The sequence below is a fragment of the Siniperca chuatsi genome, linkage group LG1, assembly GCF_020085105.1.
Source record: "Siniperca chuatsi isolate FFG_IHB_CAS linkage group LG1, ASM2008510v1, whole genome shotgun sequence".
NCBI lineage: Eukaryota > Metazoa > Chordata > Actinopteri > Centrarchiformes > Sinipercidae > Siniperca > Siniperca chuatsi.
In genome coordinates this window covers 26,748,840-26,768,492 of record NC_058042.1, presented here as the reverse complement: position 1 = coordinate 26,768,492, position 19,653 = coordinate 26,748,840, and the positions used below count along the sequence as shown (strand labels likewise).

Genomic DNA, 19,653 nt, shown 5'->3' with positions numbered 1-19,653 from the left:
TTATGAATACTTGTGATATTTTTGACAAATTTCAATCAGACGCACGTGCACATCAAAGCACCAAATCTGCTTTCATCAAAGTGACAAACAACCTTTTACTTACAGCTGGTGATTGTTAGATTTTAATTCTTCTGGATTTGAGCTCTGCATTTGACACAGTGGATCACTCCTTTTCATTGGATCGCCATAAAAAGTGGGTTGAACTCAGGGACACTGCTCTAAAATGGTTTAATCCTATTTATCAAACAGGACTTTCTCAGTAGTCATGGGTAATGCCTCCACTTTAGTAGCCCCTCTGACCTGTGATGTTCCCCAAGGCTCCATCCTTGGTACCTTGTTGTTCTGTATATGCTACCACTGGGACAGATCATAAATAAACACAAAATCCAGTACAATTGTTATGCAGATGCACACAAATGTATGTCCCATTAAAAACCAGTGAAGAAGGCAATTTGAATCATCTTTTACCCTGTTGGTCAGAAATAAAGTGCTGGATGTTCCAAAACCTTCTCCTGCTTAACGAAAACAAATCGGAAATGATTCTGTTCGGTCCCCAAGGTCCATCCCTATTATACAGAAACTTCTTGGATCCCTGTCTTCAAATATCAAACCTGCAGCCAGCAACCTGGGTGTGATATTTGACAGTGATCTTTCATTTGAAAAACAAATTACAAATGTTGTTCGATCATGTTTTTATCAATTAAGGAGCATCTCAAAGATCAGGCTTTTCTCTGTCGGCCTGATCTCGAGAAGGTCATCCACGCTTTTATTTCATCTCGGTTAGATTATTGTAATTCATTGTATTCTGGTTTGAGCCAAAACACTATCTCATGCTTTCAGCTGGTACAAAACGCAGCCACTCAGCTTTTAACAAATACTAGAAGACAAGATCATATCAGACCTGTTTCAGCCTCCCTTCACTGGTTACCAGTTAGTTTTAGAATTGATTTTAAGGTTTCACTGATCACCTTTAAAGCACTTCATGGTTCAGCTCCCAGCTACATTGCTGAATTGCTGCTCCCTTATGAGAAAGGGTGCAGCCTCAGATCCTCAGGCAGGGCTCTGTTGGATGTTCGTGAGTCCCGGCTCAAGACTAAAGAGTTTTTGCAGTCAAGGCCCTTCGGCTCTGGAACTCCAGTGAAAGTGACTTCAGTGACATCTTTTAAATCGCTTCTCAAAACATATCTTTTCAAAAAAGCCTTTTATTAATTCTAGCATACAGTTGTATTGGCAACATGTCTTATCTGTTTTATTATTAATATGTATCTTTATTGTTAGGGTTTTTATTTTATTTCTGTACTATTTTAATTGCCTGATTTTGTTTTATTTTTTTGCCTCAGTCCTGAAATGTTTTAATCCTGGTTCAGCCATGTAAAGCACTTTTAACTTTGTTTTTGAAAAGTGCTGTAGAAATAAAGTTTATTATTATTATATGCACACCACTTCAGCATGTGGAGATATTCAACGCTGGAAAAGCCCACTCTTTGTTACGGTTGATAAGCTATGATTGGACAACTGAGGGAGAGATTTAGCAAATGGTCAATTCAAGCAATTTATACTACATTACCCTCTTTGGCACTTTGCCTTGTTGGTGTTTCGGTTGTGAGCTAAGTGAGCTCTATTGTATTTTAAACATGCCACCCAATCAAAATTTGAAAAAAGCTATGTTTATATAGTGTATTGATTATCACTGTATTCACAAAGGTTATCTAATGAGAAAAACAACGCAACACCTATAATACACAGTAGTATCCTTCCATGCATGTAGATAACAGAGTCACATCTGAACCCATACTGACCATCACACATTGCCTTCACGCTGACTTTTTTTCTTATCAAATTTGATATTTCGCAGAGCCCACTCGTCCACGTTCACAATAGGAAGAGCTGATTCTGCTGAAGGTCACCCCGACATCCGAGCTGAATGAATGACATTTAGAGTACAATTTCCTATTTTTCACCATTTTCTTTGAAAGGCGTTACTCTACATGTACGCACATACATGTGTGCCCATGCACACATCCACATTTGTGCACACAACCATACTGAAGGCTTACAGCTGCCCCTAAGCTCTTGCATTTTAATGCAATGAGTTATACAAACAGTAATGACTTGGCAGGTCCCATAGTCACTCTTCTCTTACTTTGGAACACAAATTGTTACAATTCAAAAGATTTATTATAAGTCTTTGGTTATCCAGTTAATCACACTTACACCCTAGGATAATGAATAATTTAAGTTGATGTTATTTTAATTTAAAGTACAAAAGTAATTTCTGAAATAATTATAAATTACAGAAACATTTGTTTCAAGTTGACTAAGTTCCCATTTGTGTGTGGTTTACAGCAATTCGTACATCATTTAGTACTTTTTTTAAGGAATTATCTTACTTATATGAATTTTCAAACATTTATAGCTGGCACTTTTGCTCCTGTTATTAGAAGATGGTATTTCTTCTAACCCTGTTACAAAAGGACATGTCTCTTTGTGCTCCTATCCAGGATAATCAAGTCATCCTTGTCCACATGCCTCCCTGTATCTCTCCTCCAGCGCCCTGACCTTTATCTTCAGCTAAATCTTATTTGCCTTCAGGACTTTATAGGGTTTTCCTCTCGTTCATAATCTATTTGCAGTGTCCTACAGACTTTTCATTGCTATGACATTTGACAAAAAACGTAATGGTAAGATATTTCAGTCCCTGTATTCATTTGCAGTCGACTTTGAGTGAATCCTTTTGGAAGCAGTGGTTAGATGGATTGTGGGCAGCTTTGCTCCAGGGACATTTTTTCCATAGTTCAAGGAGATTAGCTTTTTGAATGTGTGCTCCATTAAGCAGCTCCTCAAATCATATAAATACTATAGTCCCCCCAAAAAACTTTGTGGAGTTGCTATTGTTTACTGTCCATTAAAAGGAGAGTCTAATGGACTACATAACAAACTGATGAATCACCAGTGTTTCCTGTTTGACTTTTTCTCTTAAAATTACATGATGACTTTTTCTTCCTCAGCAGGCACTGACTGAGTGAAACACAAAATACACAATTCAATTGGGTTAAGATAAATGGATGAAATTGAATATACACAAAGTGAAACTTCAGTCAGCTACTCATATGATGTTTTGCACTATCTAGCTTACTGTATATCTAGCTTATAACTAGCTCAGCTATTTTATTGCGTTGTAGCTTTATGTTCAGTGTAGCTGAAGAAATATTTATTAGGTACACCTGTATAGTCTAATGCAATTCAATACAACTGTTCTGCCATAAAGTCTACTTTTATGATGCCTATAATGTTCAGTTCTTTTTTTTTCATAGTTAGTGGTGGTGTTGTACTGGCCTGCATTATATTGAGAGGTGTTTCTGGGGAGAACAAAAATTTAGAAACACCTTTCAATATGATGTAGTCCAATACAACGCCACCTTTAACTATGCCCTCAGTAATAAACATGTAATTGAATTTACACATTTCCAACAGTGTCACCAAAAATTTAACTGATCATCTCACAACAGAGAGAAGATGTCTGTGTACACATTTTCCTGACATTGAAACACGTTGTCTTGGTCAACAAAACAAATTTTGGGGGGGGGAACAACAACTGGTTCCTTAAGAGAGCTTGTGCTATTTCTGTTCAATCAAATGTTTATGAACTACCACTCCAAAGGCATTAGTGACACTTCAGGATCAGATGGCTGTGGCAAGCTTTTATGAATATCTGGTGATTTTAATAAAACTCAAAATAAAGAAACCCATACCCCTCCAAAACAACCAGAGATGCGTTGCTGCACCGCAGTGTGAATAGGATGGTCTCTGCAGCCTGCAGTGGTGGGGGTAGGGGCAGAGGAGGAGGGGTTGGAATCAGTGACATTCTTCAAGGCCAGTGTAAGATTAAAGACAGAAGGCTGTCGTGCCTCTGATCATATATTCACAAAAGATACCCTGTGAAGAACACATCTTTAAAGAGTGGCTGGCTGAAAATAAGACCACTACTTGTGAATATTTGTGGCAGCCCATTATACATATCATATAAATGGTCCATTACTGAGTAAGGAGATTACACCCCAGAGAGGTTTTTTTAGTTACCCTTCTCATTTTCTGTTTGCCCTCTTTTTTTTTTTTGGCACAATCCTGTGAGCAGCTGCCTCCAGTGGCACAAGTTTGTCCTCTGTGATGTTTTATGTGTGGAAACGTCACAGATCCTAGGTTTGGATTTAGCCGGGAGAGCTCTATCTGTATTTTTTTTTTTTATCATACAGAGTCACTCCAACATTATAGCATTGTGGCATTGAGCTCAAAGAGCACTGATTTAAAAAAAAAAAAAAAAAAAAAAACCTAACAGCCTTGGGCATAATGTGCAACCAGGAGCATTTATGCAGAAATGAAAAATGTCAATAGTGCTTCCTTCCATAATATTGCCTATTTCACTGGCACATAACACTGGCCGGTGACTCATGAACATAAATTCAGCGCGCACAGTACAGTAAACCGAATAATGATTAATATAACTTTCATCTTGGGTTTGCTTCACTTGTTGTGGCCTTGGGTCCTTTAATAGTCATGGCACAGTGGAAAAATTTAATAGCTTGCTATTCTGCATGTCCTTCAAATAAAATGTTTCCATAATGGATTCTCATTGGTGTATATATATATATATATATATATATATATATATATATATATATATATATATATATATATATATATATATATATATATATATATATATATATATATATATATATATATATATATATATATATAATATGCACCATAAGCCTTGCCTTTTTGTATTTTTCAGAGAGAGTTCATCAAAAAAAACTTTGATCACAGGGTTACAGCCCCTGGAAAGGGACAGCAAATGTCTAAGCTGCTGAGAATTATTAATATAATAATCAAGTGTCTCAGGTTGCTCTTAATTCAATCGTCTCTCTTAACATTTCCCAGCTATGTCAATCAATGTGCCTGCCTTGTCTTTAAAGTAACAGAGGAGTTGTCCGTTCCGGCACCATTAAAACATCAATGTCTCATTTCTGCTAAATGGCAGAGGAAAGATAATTGGCATGTGTGCATGCATATTAATTAACTGATAATGAGACGATAAGGCCCACTCTCTATCTGCAGATGTGGAACCACTAATCAATTGGCAGTGAAATGGGGTAAAAATGTGCTTCTTTTATCCCACTTCTGAAATTAAAAATCTATTTAGTACCAGGTTTTCCAACAAAGTGCTTTTCATTTATCTTCTCCAGCACATTATTCAATCACACTTTCCATTTGTATAATGGTAATATTTTCATGTAATTTCCCACTGCCTCTGAGATGGGTATTTTTGATATGGCTTTGTGAAATGGCTATTCCATTCTAGCTCCATTCACTAGCTGGTAATAAACTTACAACCTATATTTCAGATTAAATGTCTTCAGCAAATGGAGCCAGCCTCAGAGGTCTCATGGCAACATGGAAAGATCACTTCTGCTCCCTGGTGGCGGAAGAGAGAACTACTTCAGTGTTTGTCCATGCCCTCTGGTGGCAAAGACTGGAAAGTGCTTGAACATTTTTGTAACCCAACTCATGGCAGTATTTCATTATTTGCTGTATAAATCACTCGCTGTCTCTGACTGTTCAGATGAACGGCAGTAACAGTCTTCCGATATGCAGAGCATGCTATGTAGTTGGAGAGCTGCAAGGTATCCACAGCTGAAACATAAGCTGACTATCTTAAGGGCTGCTGCTTTAGCCTGCAGCAGAATTGGAAGCGTTTGAAAGAGTGTGTTGTAACTATCAGCCCTGACCAGAGGTGTGTGAGCGCCTCAGAGGAGGAGGAGAGAATGAACATATATAACGGCTGTGAAAACAAACAAAGGCGATGCAAAGTACTCTGCAGGGGGTTGTGCAAAGATCTAAACCAAGGCTAGAAAAGAACATAAAGGCAACACAGGTACACAACAACACAACACAGTATTTGAATCAGTATATTTATCACAAAATAGTTTCTGGATTATGAACACAAGAGGTGGATTTCTTCAGAAGTGTGTGTATTTGTGTGTGTGTGTGGCTGGCCCAGATGACACAGAGGTTGATGGACAGTAGTGCAGCGTCGCCTCCTCCTGCTGACAGGCCCTCCTTCACCCCAGACAGGCCAATCTGTACACACAGCGACACAGACACACAGAGCCCATCTCAGTCACCACACAGCCCATTTGTCATGTCAAATAGCCTCAGAGAGACATGGCGGTCAAGTTATAGAGGTGATTGTATCAAAGTGACCCCAATGCGATGGTCATAAATTGCTTGCTTTTTTGCGAGGTACTATATCCTTGTTCCATTGATAGGACTGAAAACAATGAAAGTAAAATGGGAAAACATTTTTCATGTAGATTGTGAATAAGGAAACAGTGAAACAACACAGTTTTCAGGTAATTTATCATATTTCTTACTTTGAGAAGAGTTTAGGTTGGGGTGTAAAGATGGCACTCAGCTGGAGCTCCCCGTTTTTTCATCCTCGTCTTTGTCTGTTGTTCCATTGGTTTCCTCTGCAGACGCCTCCTTGGTGGAAGTGGCTGTCTTCGGCCTCTCCTCTGGCTTTTCAGAAGGGTCCACCACTGTGGCACCTCGGCTTGTGTTGCAACCCATGATGTCTAAGAGTCTACAGTGTGCTGTTCAGCTGACTGGAGTCCAGAGGCGTATAGAGTATTAAAACACCGGTCATAACCTTAAAACCTGTGTAAGTGTTGTGGGTTCAGGTGCCTTTGTTCTCTATGGCAACCTCGAGACTTCCTGTTGAGTTTGGGCTCCTGACTGTGTGTTGGTTTTATTTTACGAGTCTTTGTCTGCTGGCCGTACTGCCTTTTTGTAATTACCTCCTAAGCAACATTGGTTGAGAATTAACTCAGTAGCGTGCCAAAACATGGTTACTGATAAACACTGACAGGGATTGTGTGTCAATCACAGGGCTGCCATGGTTACCAACTTTCCCACAATGGATCTGCTGGGAGCTTCTGCTTTCATTCAGTCAGAGGAATTTATGAATTTTATGTATCATGTCAGCGAATGTCAGAGCAGAATCTTATTTACAAGTCTACTGGGTCTTAGGATACAGTAAAGGGGAAACAGAAACAGTAGCTCATTAGATTGGTTGATACACAGCTTTGTATGACGGTGGAGTGCGAGACAGAAAAATGAAAACGAATGATATTTAAACAGAAAATTACAGTCTATACTATAAAATATGTTGGTGAGTCCCTTGCTGTTTGCTCTGCCAAGTAAAGACAGGTTTTGTGGTTGCTTCTCATTACCTTTCTAAAAAGGGAACTTTGCTTGAAATGTCTGTGATAATTTTGCCATAGAATAAAGAGAATGAATTATTGAATAAGAATATTATAGAGACATATAATTATCATCAAATGAAATGAATGTTTATTGTTAAACGTGCCTTTATTTCACACTGATTGCTTTCCAAAAAGTAGAGTTTATGGTGACACTATACAAGAACAGTATTTCGATTTAACATCTTTTATAAACATTTACAAAACCTCCAGACAGGTTTTACACACATAAAAATACTCAGCTTTAAATAATAATTTGTGTCTGATATGTTTTTTTTTTAAACAAAAAAGTTAAATGATCCAGAAAAAACAGAAACAAAATGATTGAAAGGTTTCACTCCTGAACACAAGAGGTCTCCTATTTCACTGTGAAGTGAATTCTCAGTGTATGTGACCTGGAGGTTTCAAGTTTCCACATCCACACTTTTGTGCGAAGGTTGAATGCTGGACCATGATTGGCTTCCAAACTAGTTGTGATGTCACAAAGTTCTGTGCTTGAGCACACGTCTTAAACTCAGATTTAATTTAGAGAGACTTCTGTCAGGCTGCGCATTCAGTACATCATTCTGCACAGTGAAGGTCAAACATCCAAATGATGTGACAATAAGTGAAACACTTTTCTGAGTGGAGGGGGACTTTAATAAAATTCCTCTGTGCAATTTTTTTGATTGATGTACTATTGAATCAACCACGATATTAAGATTGCAATTAGTAATGGCTGGAGCTGATGATGGGATATGAAAGTATTATTATTCAGACAGATTTTCTTTAGTGTCTCAAATCTGTCTACATACTTACTAACCAACGTAACTTGTACACTTTCCCTTCATTCCTGTGAAGAAGTAAACTAGAATTACCTCTCCACGGTTGTGTGCCTCTAATCAATTTGAATCAAGTATTCATTAAGGCCATGGTAAAGCTTGATAAATGCTTGTCCCACAGTTTTAATTGCAGTTCAGTTGGTAACATCCTTTCTCAGTCTAACATTTATTTATCCAAGGAAAGTCAACTTAGCACTTCCCAGCCATGCCCTACTTCATATTCATACAACATCAAACACTTACACCAGGGAGCTGCCCAGGACGACTACAGTCTTCTACCATTGGCCACTGAGCTGAGGGTTAAGTGCCTCGTTCAAGGACACCTAGACAGTAGGTGTCAGAAATAGTGCAGAGCAAAAAAGGTGTAATTTTAGCTCAGACTGCAGACAGCACCTTGAGCTGACAAAGAATTCGGCCCAAAGGAATATTTTTTAAGATACCTGTAAAGGAAGACAAAGCTGCTCTGTGCTTTCCCTCTAACACCTGCCATTGTTGTTATAATCTCAGAAACAGGAGCAGAGTGAGACTGCACGCTCCTCTCTGCTCTAATGCAGGTTAGGCTAAATTAACTGGAAATGCTTGGTGCTGGTCCCGTCTTGCCACACGATCGTTCACCACATTCCTTAGTTGCCTCTGCAAGACTTCCAAACGACGCCTCCTCGCTGGCGGACCATCTTCCAACAATACCACACAGGATCGCCTGTTGGGTGACCTGCCTGTCTTGATCATGTTATTGATCTCACGCAGACACTGTGGAAACAGGAGGGATATTTGTAGCAATATTTAACTGTGACTTAATCACTCAATCATGATGAAATTAATAATTTCTACTGAAGGTGTTTACTTAGTGCATAATGAAAATGTATATCCAGTATCTTCAATCTACACTCGACACAAACTAAATAATATAATTTCAAGATGACAATTTGATCGTTAAAAAGGTTTCCAACATTATGTCGACAGACCTTGGAGGGGCTTGAGTTGAAGTAGTAGCAGAGTCCAGGTGTACAGGGGGGAGGGGTTTCTGCGTTGTACGGTGAAATGTAGATGGAGTGGTTGCTGGACAGCCGGTGTCTGCGAGGAGATGCTTTCCACTGTCGTGGGTATGGAGACAGAGGAGGAGTGTCTCCCTACACAAGAGTGACACAGCATATGTTATAAAATCCCATTTTAAAGGTCCAGTGTGTAGGATTTTGTGGCATCTAGCGGTGAAATTGCAGTTTGCAACCATTTGAATACTGCTCGCATTACCCTCCCCTTCCAAGCGTGTAGGAGAAACTACAGTGGCTGCAAAACTTGCAAAAAATGCAAACGGCCCTATCTAAAGCCAGTGTTTGGTTTGTCCATTCTGGGATACTATAGAAACATGGTGGTGCTACATGCTGACGTCCATGGAAGGCTCAGTAGGCAATTTGTTAAGTGCACCCGCCCCCCTAAACGATGAAATAATGTATAATTATTAAATTGTCAAATAAACACTCAATTTGCAGCACAAAGACACATGGCAAGCTCTAAAAAGAGAAAAGTAGACCGCGGAAACAGAGCATTTAATCATGAATGGACAGACTCTTACATGTTCAATCTTCCCACAGGCAGTTCAAAACCAGTATGTCTGATATGTTCTGAGACTGTGGCGATTATTAAAAGCAGCAATGTGAAGAGCCACTACAAGACAAAGCACAGAGCATCTTTTGAGCAGGTTAACAAGGGGGGTGGCATCCCCTCTCATCCCCCCTCAAATTGCCTACTGGACCCGCTCCCATGTAGATACAAAAGGCTTATTGCTAAGCTAATGAAAACAAAACGACTCTTATTTTCAGGTGATTATACACTAATGAAAACATACTTATAAATATTCAATTTCTGCAAATAGCTCCTACTAAATGTTACACACTGGACCTTTAAGAGATGAAGTGATACAGTATATTGCAACATTTTACATATTCATGAATTTGGGTTTTTGTGACCTTAGTTTGTTACCTTCTCTTCTTCCTCAGTTTGTTCATACTCTGGCAAAATTCAGAGACTAAAAATGGTTCACTTACTCCAGGGGTTGGGGCAAACTGCTTGGCAAAGTGCTGCATCTTTCTCGAGTAGACCTGGTTGTAAAAGTAAATAAGATTGCCCCTCTCCTCTTGACAAGGTCCTGGATAATGTTTTGAAGGTGTGTTGGGGGTCAGGATACTGTCGCTGTAATCTCCATTATCTGTAATCAACAATGTGATAAATGCTTGCTTTTCATTGTGGAATTATAGTAAAACTTGACTTATGGCTGACCCTAGATATGCTGTCTAAAGGAGTTCAGTTAAAGGGAACATGTATTCTATTATCTATCTGTTATTAAATTAGCACTATTTTAGCAACTTGGCACAAAATAATATATTTCAAATATCAAGTAGGAATCCTCCAGTGACTAAAATGCTAAACAAACAGGCACAATTATATTTATATATGAGTACGGAGAAAGAAAAGTTAATGAATACATTTATATACTATAAATGTACTGTATGTACTTTTGAGAGATGTATTTGTTAAATGCATAATGAGTATGACTTTCTAAAAAAAACAATGTATAGACTCACACAAAAATAATCCCTCTTAATAATCACTTATGACCCATTAGAAGTGTGTGGCTGTGTCTGTGTCTTCAGAGACTCCGCCCTCTGCCTGTATTTTCTTAGTCTCATCTTAGTTTGCAGTGTTCGGGACGTTTCAACCTTTGGGCAGTGGTGTGCAGCCCCCAGCCAATAACAGCGCGCATGCTTTGAGGTCTTAAACGTAGCGACCAGGTTACATCGATGTCTCCGTCCCTCTCCTCGGTATTCTGTCTGTGTCGTGGATGTATCTCCACAGCGCTAAAACGAAGTGTGGAGATAGGTCTGGCTATGCGAGACTATGGAGCTAGCTACACACACACACACACACACACACAGGCATAGTAGAGGCGGACAGAATGAAGTGTTGCTTCGGCTGCATGTTCACACAAAATCAGGCAATGTGGCTCCTTCCCGCAGGGTTGGCGGAGGTGTGTCCGTGTTAATTTGTGTTTTAGAACGTAACCGCCGTGAAACAATCAGAAAATAACGTTTTATTTCTCTGATTCACTGCTTTGTTCTCCCTAAAGCCGCTCTCTCTCTTCATTCACTTGTTAGCTAGCTCGGTCGACCACCGTTGCTCGCTCTGTCTCTGAGCCGCGGAGGAGGGGCCAACTTTGAATTGTGTGTTTACAAACAGCAACTGACAAATCCCACACATTCTGCCTTTAATATGTGAAAATCAGCTTGCATTATACCAAACTGTATCATAATGTCCCATATCAACACTGATTCATCTCTGGGTAATGAGAGGAAGTCCCATGCTATTTCTCCTGCACGCAGCTGAGTAAGTGTATTTTTAAATATTTTCTTACTAAAAAGGTTTCTTACTGTTGTTTCCAGTGAGAGAATTTTCTGTCTCTCTTCCAGAAATCAGCACATTTCTGCAGACCTGAGAACAGAAAATGTCTGCGTTCATAACTGTTGAACTAATATAGCCATAACACACAGACACAAAAAACTCAAACACACTTTCAATATGTTAATCACATGTAACCTGTCAATTTGATGATAATGTTAATGTTCAGTAACATCTTAAGTCACACTTTGGATACAAATCAGCTTCCTGAGATGGAAGCGTACTGACTTCAGGTCTATGTATCAACCACACTGTTTTGTTTATGGGTCAAAGATGACAATGACTTTGTTCATTCATAGTTAATCCAGTTGCATACTAAAGAGATGGCAGGAATAATCTAAAAAAAACCCCAACAACTTACACTTTTACAGGCAAGTGGCTGAGACTTGTAGCACTTCATTATGTGTTTGAAGGGTATCTCCACCTTGGTAATCTGTAAAAGCAACGCAAAGTAAGTTAATAATTGATTATGTCCTTTGTAATGATTTCTAAGCAAAAGTGTCACATCTGGATCAATGATTTTATTAGCAGCAGGTGTTTAAAAACACAAAGTTGGTTGTCCCTCAATCACACGATGTCACTGACAAGCAATGAACACTTTATGAGGGGTGACAGTGTGATAGTAAAATGAATGAAAATTAATGTAATTAATCGTATACTGTGCTTCTTATTTTTACGGGATATTGTTAATAAATCAACATTATTATTGCATCATCAGGTATGTGAGAATGTAAAGTGTATTATAGTTACATGTTTTAGTGTATTTCCAACCCATTGTCACAAACATTATCTGTCAGTTATTTAAAGCTAGGGTATGAACAAAATCCAGTATCTGTGGCTGTCACAGGCCTGTTATAAGCCAAACCAATCATTTCATTTGGCCCGAAAGAAATGATTGGCTGACCTACCTGCCTGTCTACCTACCTACCTGCCCAGCTGTGTGCACTCTGCCCCGTGCACTCATTGCATATGGAAATGTGGTTTGGGGGAGGAGCTTTGGAGGGAGGCCTGAAGGGAGGGGGTGGGATTTTTTTCATTTGGATACTGAGTAGGTGCTGTTACTGTGCATGCCAAAATCTGAGTCAAACTGCCCACCTTCCTGGGAAAAAATCTTACAATATATTAGTAGTAAATATTCATGCAGGTTCATTAACTGCATCAGTACAGCACACCACAATAATTAAAAGTGTAAAATAGTAACCTAGGTTAACTTTTAAAAACTTTTACCACTTCACACCTAATAATAGCCCCTAGACACAGGACATCTCTGCATATATACCAACGTGTTTAACAAACCAACAGCTTTAAAAGTGCTGAGGCTTCTCTCAGATATATCAAAGCCCACCTTAGCCATGATGTACATGGCACACATGAGCATTTGGTCCAGGTGACGGTCTACAATGAGGTCAGTGCAGCAGTAGACCAGAGAGTGCTCAAAACAGGTCCAGATCTTCAACCGCAGCTCATCAGAAATGCCCATTATGGAACACAGCTCCCTCAGACGAATGCCCATCAGGCTGTAAACCTGAGGCAAAGAGAAAACATGATCACAGGAAACATATCTCTAAATATTCCCAACAACTTCCCCTGAGAAATGATTACACTCCCAGACTCACCCCGTGGCATAGTGAAAGCATAGTTTGGCCATTTGATCAGTTGGACATGAGCTAAACAGAGCACAAAATACAGTGTGGTCTGTCACCAACTAGTGCATAATTTGACCCATCTATAATGTAAAAATATCAGGTTTTCTGCTTACAGATTCACACAGAATAGATTCAATGCCACAGAATAGAATATCCTTTTACACACTGTTATGGTGTGGTAGATTAACTGACCTTGCGAGCAAACAGGTGGAGGGGGCTGCTTCTCCGAGGCCTGTTTACAGCTGATGGGGAATGCTGTTGGTCAGTGCCGGCAGACAGTTCAGCTCTGAGATCCACTGGCAAAAACAGAACTGACCAGTCAGTCCATAATAAGAACACTGTAGTCAGTTTGCAATTGAGGAGTGTATCAAATTGAGGAATGTATTAAAAATGTATTAAATGCAATAGAATTACAATAATGTAATCAAAAAGGAGATTTTAATTTATACCTCCTGGTAGGTTTTCGTCTGGTTGCAAGTCTGTTCTCTTTGGATCTTCAAGCCGTGTAGGAGGCATCACCTGCAGATAACAAAAGCCCTTATTAAAGCCACGTATGGGATTTTGATAAATCATCATTCCGTCAGTAGAAAGAACCATTTTAATCATATTTCTAATTTAATCTTACTCAGAAATTGTCACCAGCATCACCTTGGAAGAAACTGGCATATTAAATCTTAGATACCTCTGGGTGCCAGGTGAAGTGTTTTTGTGTTAGTGCCAACCTGTTGGCAGGTGGGCAGATGGCCCTCGTTGACTTTGATTTCTTCCCACAGCGGTGAGTCGCTGGTCCAGGCCAAACTTTCCAGAACTTTCTCTTCCACTTGGGCGAGGTGTCTGACCACCCCTCGAGGCAGGCCCACTTCAGCCCGCACCACCAGCTCAATCACCTGTCAGACCGTAGGAAAACAAAATGGAGCAAACCATGACAAACGTTTGAAAATCCTGGCTGTGCACATTCGCTTATATCATGGGCAATATATATCAAGCTAAAAAGCTTGGAAACACACCTTATAGAAGTGGTATGGTGCCAGATTGAAGATCTGAAGGAGCAGAGGGAAGTCACATGGTAGTTGGTTTGCGGATATGGTAACCTCCAAACAACAGGCCACCAGACAGCGCTGGGCAAGATCATTCTCCAAGATGACCTGCAACCAACACATGCACATCACAAGCACGAGAGCTTTACTTCAAAGAAAAAACAAATTTAAAAAAATACATAAATCAAAACTTTGATTTTAAAAAGGCTCAAGAAGGGCATACACATGTAGTATAACTAATTCTGTATCACTCAGTGATCATGCAGTGCCCCTAGTGTGGAGAAAAGGTGTTTGTCAGACAGCAGTTCCAGTTATGGCCACAGGAGGGCAGTACACTCACTGAGATGTCACAGATGCCCAGCCTTTTCCTTTCTTGACTGGCACGGTTCTCCAGGATCCTGTAATACCAGACTCCGGCTTCACAGCAGCACTTTGCTGCCAAGTCTGTGAACAGTATCACATGGATTATATGTGACATGTATCAACAACTAGGGCTTTGTTCCAGAATACAATACCTGTCATTAAAAAGCACCCAGCTCTTTCATCATGTAAGGATTTACTATAGGTGAGCAGACAGTGGTTCCCTGCTGTGCTCAAAGACATGTTGTTGCTTCTGATAAAGACAGTAAATATTAAAAATGTGGTCTGTTGTGTCTGTTATGACTGGGCACTGTTGCTTTTGCCTATCATAAAATTCCGGGCTATAAACCAGTAACACTTTGAAGGCCATAACAGTGTTTCTGTATATTTGAATGACCGGCTTCATTTATCCCCAACATTCAAGTTATTATCCCCTTGTCCCATTGTTTGATGATCATTGAATATGTTAGTATACCGCTGATCTTCTCATTTCCTGCGTTGTCCTTGAGGTGTTGCAGAAATGTGTGCAGAATACATCTCAGTCTGGTTTTAATGGCCTCGGTTGGATCTCTGGAGCAGGCCCTGGATCAGAGGAATCATAGTAGTTAAATGAACGGGAGTTGTTAAAGTAAATAAAGGGCCACACAAGGGTTTTAAAAGCCCTCACTACAACTGTAACAGCTCTCAAAGAATTTAAAGATTATACAGAAACCTCCTCAACTTAACATGTTTACACATAGTGAAACAGTCCTTTGTCTCAGTGCAGTTACCTTGTGTGCCTTTTACCATTACACCAGATGTTAAATACAGTAAGTAGCCCTGATGACATATTTAAAGGTCTATTGCGGTGTATTGTAACTAACGGTGTCAGTAGCTTTGTAAAAATAAAAACACTTGCTGTATACTAACATAACTACACAGATAATGTTGTAATTCTGAGACTCCATACAAACAAAATGGCCACTGTATGAGTAATACTGTGAGACTGCAGTGCTAACCTGAACATAGCGCTCAGGCGGTCACTGGGGCCAAACCTTGGCTTTTCCAGGTTACCCTGAGGCTCGGTTGCCATGGTGAACTCCACACTCACACAGGATGAGAGTCAGAGCAGGATTGGGCACCTAAACAAGGAAAAGAACAATAGAAACACTGAGAGGGCACATAAGACCTTGCGGTGCAGTACAGTAAGTGACCAAATTAAGTCAATGAACCATAAATACAATTTGTAAAAATGGTAAAATGTGTCATTTTCATAGTTTGCATAGTCATATCAGTAAAGAAACAGTTTTGCACTAGAAACTGTGTCTTGCACCAAAACCACATGACTGTAGATAAACATGCTGTCTATGATGTCGCCCATTGGTTTCTGAAGGGCCTTAAAGGAAAGGTTTGACATTGTCAGGAAATACATTTGCTGACATTGCTACTACCCTTTAGATACGAGGGTAGTAGGAATCTTCTCATCTAACTCTCGGCAAGAAAACTAATAAGCGTCTTTCCCAAAATGTCAAAGCCTGTAGTCTGGGTTAAATGTACTAGACAACTAAAAATCTTGAAACGGTTTAATGAGGGTGTTAGCTGTGTTGGTAGCCATGTCATCAACAACTCCTCGGTGCCCCTATGCTGTTCATTTACCTGAATTATTTCATCTCTATTTCCTGGACTCAACTGTCAATTCTGATCAGTCACGTGTTATTGTACTTGGACCACTGCTCCAGCCTGGCTGAATGGTGACTGTCGTGCTGAGTGTGTCACAAGAGGAACATTTTAGATGCCACGGAAGACTCGTGCCTGTAAGCAGCTACTAGATTAATTAAACAAGCACGGAGCCTACCGTGAGATTTCAGCACACAATCACAGCACTTAGGGGGCTGACAGTTAAGTTGAGTTTGTGTCCCGGGCTGTATGATGTGACAAAATATCTCAGGTGATACGTCATCTCCATCACCACATTCTTCAACTTGTTGCAGGGTATTTTTACATCGCTGTAGGCCTATTGGTACTTTTACTTTGAATACTCCTTCCGCTACCGGTAAAGGCCCCCTTCTACCTCTACCATTTCAGATTATCTGTGTGTGTTTGTTCCCCTCCTGTGTCCAGCCTGAATGGAATCTCTGTTCCTCTAATCATTCCCACATGTGCTGTTTATCACTCTGGGTTACTGTCCTCACTGAGTCAGACAGACCTCAGTCTACAGTGACACATGCGCGAGTGAGCTACAGAGAAGGAAACACGAGCTGAGAGACTGTAAGGACACTTACGTTAATTAATCAAATATAACCATACTCAACAACTTTTATTGTGGTAATTTCCCTAATATTTCCTCTTCGTGTAGCCATTTTGAGCCCATCACTTCATCAGATTTAGTTAAAAAAAAAAAGAAGAAGAAAAAAAAAAAAGATGTTTCCAAATGAAATCACCTGCCTGCCAGTTATTTTCTTTCTTTAGGAGATACTTGGAATAGTTACAGTCAGTCGGGTATTCTAAATAGCATTTCCTGAATTACCCTCGTTTGTTCAAAGAAATGTGGCTTCACAGCTAATATCTTTCATTAGCAACCATCTTTGTTTCAGTCTGAAACACTTTCTTCCACCTGTGACACACAGCTTTACTCTGTTGCATTCAAAACTCTCAGTAGCATAAATTCAGGGATTGATATTTGATTCTGACCTTTTGTTTTAATGCTCAAGCGAGACAGCTATTCACTCTTGCTTCATTCATTTATCTTGAGACATTTCCAAGATAAGGTCCTTTTTATCTCGTGATGATCTAAATTAAGTTGTTAATGGCAGTAATTCTTGGTCATTATTGCAGCTCATTTATCTGCTGCCTCAGGCAAAGTTCAAGTTTGTGCAGAGTGGATTTTAAGATTTTATTGTTAATATTAATGGGCGCCTCGTGTACCAGGGTGTGACCTAAGATCCACATGTGCGGTCTTTTTTGTTGAACAGATGTCTAGGTTAGCGAATATTTGACCAGTTTACTTATGTTACTTATCTTCATTTCAAATAACTGGTAGAAGCATTGTACAGTATATTGTAGTTGTGGATACAAATCTTTTAGACTGACTAAAGAGTTCAGAAGGAATAGAAAAGGAAGAATGGAGAGAGAAAATGTCTGTCTTCCCTTTCCATTTTATGTCAGTATTTGAATCATTTGGGGTCAAACAAGCTGAATGTTTTTCTCTGTTGGTCTTAAGACACTAAAATAAGAATCAGTATGAGGCACAGAGAGAAGAAACACTGGCATATATAAAAAAAAAAAGATACAAAGCATCACGTATTTCCAAAAGCAAGACAACACTTACAACTAACACAGATTAACAGGAAGTTGAAGGCATCAGTATGCACACAGCTACTTCTAGCTATGAATCATAGCCTGTTGTATTCAGGCTGACCAGTCATTAGCTTATTAAAATGCTCTGATTTGTCAAGAAATCTTTGTTTATCCTTCTTTGGCAACAGATGGGTTACTGCGTCATTACAAAAGGACCGCCAGTGCCATGAGTCCCAGAAAATAAAATAAACACAGTCAGTCAACAGCACGTTGTCTACACAAAAGAGAGAAACTGGACTGAAACAAAGCTTCGGTTTGGTTTTGAACTGATGGGACTCAAGAGTTGTTGTTGTCATGCTTCATTATCTACCTCTTTCTGTCTTTTGTCTTTAACATAACATGTATGTGCATCATATGGAAAGAAACAACTGTCCACATACAACACTACATGTTTGTTTGGTGTTTTTATTTTTCTGGAAATTCAGTAATGTGTGTAAATAATAAATGTTCACTCTGAATAATGGATAATCTGTTGCTAATACATATGGGTTACACCCATTTCCCGTTTCTTCCAGACTGGCCTTCATCAGAAGAGAGAAGTTGCATCAAAATAGGCATTACTTTCACTTTCAGACACGTGCTTAACATTTAAATGGCACTTTAGTTAACTATGAATTAATGTTGCTTTTTATTTTCAATAAAATGTTATTGTCCAGTTAAAATAATCAGTTATTAACTGTAGAAGGTCAGTTATAACTCATGCGGGGGTGGATGATGGCAGTGTTACTTTTGCTTAAAACTGTCAGCTGACTCATCATGCAATTTGTCAGTCATGTCATCTAAGTTGAATTTTTCCACTTAACACAAGAAAACTCAAGTCATAAACAGGTTGAAAGTCACTTACCAGTGTCGGTCACTGAGTGTTTTTGGGGAGTTCAAGAACAAGAGGGTCTTCTGATCTAGGAATCCCCTGTGTGTCTCTTATGTCCGGCTGGTCGCAGTGGAGAGGTTCAGCAGGGTTCGGAGCAGTCACCCTGCTGCTCTACAGACTGAGGAAGTTCAGACCATTGGCCTCTCTCAGCAGCAGACAAGCCCCAACTTGTCATCTGTGTCTGGTTGCTATGATAAGCACTGAACAGTTGTGTTGTAGAAGTGACTTACACAGGCCACCTGGCACCACCAAGGGGAGGAATGGAGGACTTACAGTAGAGAGGAAAACCTGTTAACCCTTTGATTTAACAAAGATGTTCAGCTGCCAGCTGTTTATGCACTGACGTCCGGGACAAAACAGTCTTTTTAAGCATGTGGTGTTGGTTAAGAAAAATAAGTTAGATGGACCTTTCTTCCAACAGCAGTATATTATGAATTTTTAAAGCTGCAATATAAAGTGCAAAAAATGTTGGCAACATCAACCAATTATGTATTTCTAGATGCATTTAAGATTTAGTGAACATTAAACATGTTGCATTACATAGCTACATAGTGCTCCTTTTTGCTACTTGCACTCTGAATATTGATGTTATGTTAGTAACTATTGTTTTCTGATTTCTAACTCCAGCACTTGGATTAAAAAAGGAACCATTTCAACTTAGAAGTAGGGAGGAAGGGAAAAAAAAAATGCTACAGTTATGGGTTCAGTTTCTTTTCTGCCACTGTGGAGTTTTATAGTAAGAAACATTAGAAGGGCTTTCAGATAAGCTCATAGGAAAAGACTGTTCTGTGCCTTCTCCCACGGGCC

At 39.5% G+C, this 19,653-nt stretch overlaps 1 protein-coding gene and 1 long non-coding RNA gene across 3 annotated transcripts; both read right to left on the bottom strand.

Moving 5' to 3' along the window:
- Window positions 1–5,953: 5,953 nt before the first annotated feature.
- LOC122880450 lies at window positions 5,954–7,073 on the bottom strand. The gene is made up of 2 exons (XR_006378938.1): window positions 6,435–7,073; window positions 5,954–6,141 (listed from the first exon to the last, which is right to left on the bottom strand). It is a non-coding gene; the product is annotated as an uncharacterized LOC122880450 (long non-coding RNA).
- Window positions 7,074–7,390: 317 nt separating this feature from the next.
- LOC122880440 (retinoblastoma-like protein 2) lies at window positions 7,391–19,080 on the bottom strand. 2 transcript variants are annotated; one of them, XM_044205579.1, is made up of 14 exons: window positions 18,820–19,080; window positions 15,638–15,760; window positions 15,115–15,221; window positions 14,620–14,723; window positions 14,250–14,387; window positions 13,965–14,129; window positions 13,692–13,761; window positions 13,435–13,553; window positions 12,942–13,121; window positions 11,958–12,029; window positions 11,569–11,629; window positions 10,189–10,349; window positions 9,109–9,273; window positions 7,391–8,893 (listed from the first exon to the last, which is right to left on the bottom strand). In XM_044205579.1, the coding sequence occupies exons 2-14, from the start codon at window positions 15,709–15,711 to the stop codon at window positions 8,699–8,701; spliced, it is 1,611 nt and encodes a 536-aa protein (XP_044061514.1). In that variant the 5' UTR covers window positions 15,712–15,760; window positions 18,820–19,080; the 3' UTR covers window positions 7,391–8,698. The 2 variants fall into 2 exon arrangements, with proteins under 2 accessions (XP_044061514.1, XP_044061523.1); XM_044205588.1 differs by having other exon boundaries at window positions 13,435–13,538.
- Between the last annotated feature and the right edge of the window lie 573 nt (window positions 19,081–19,653).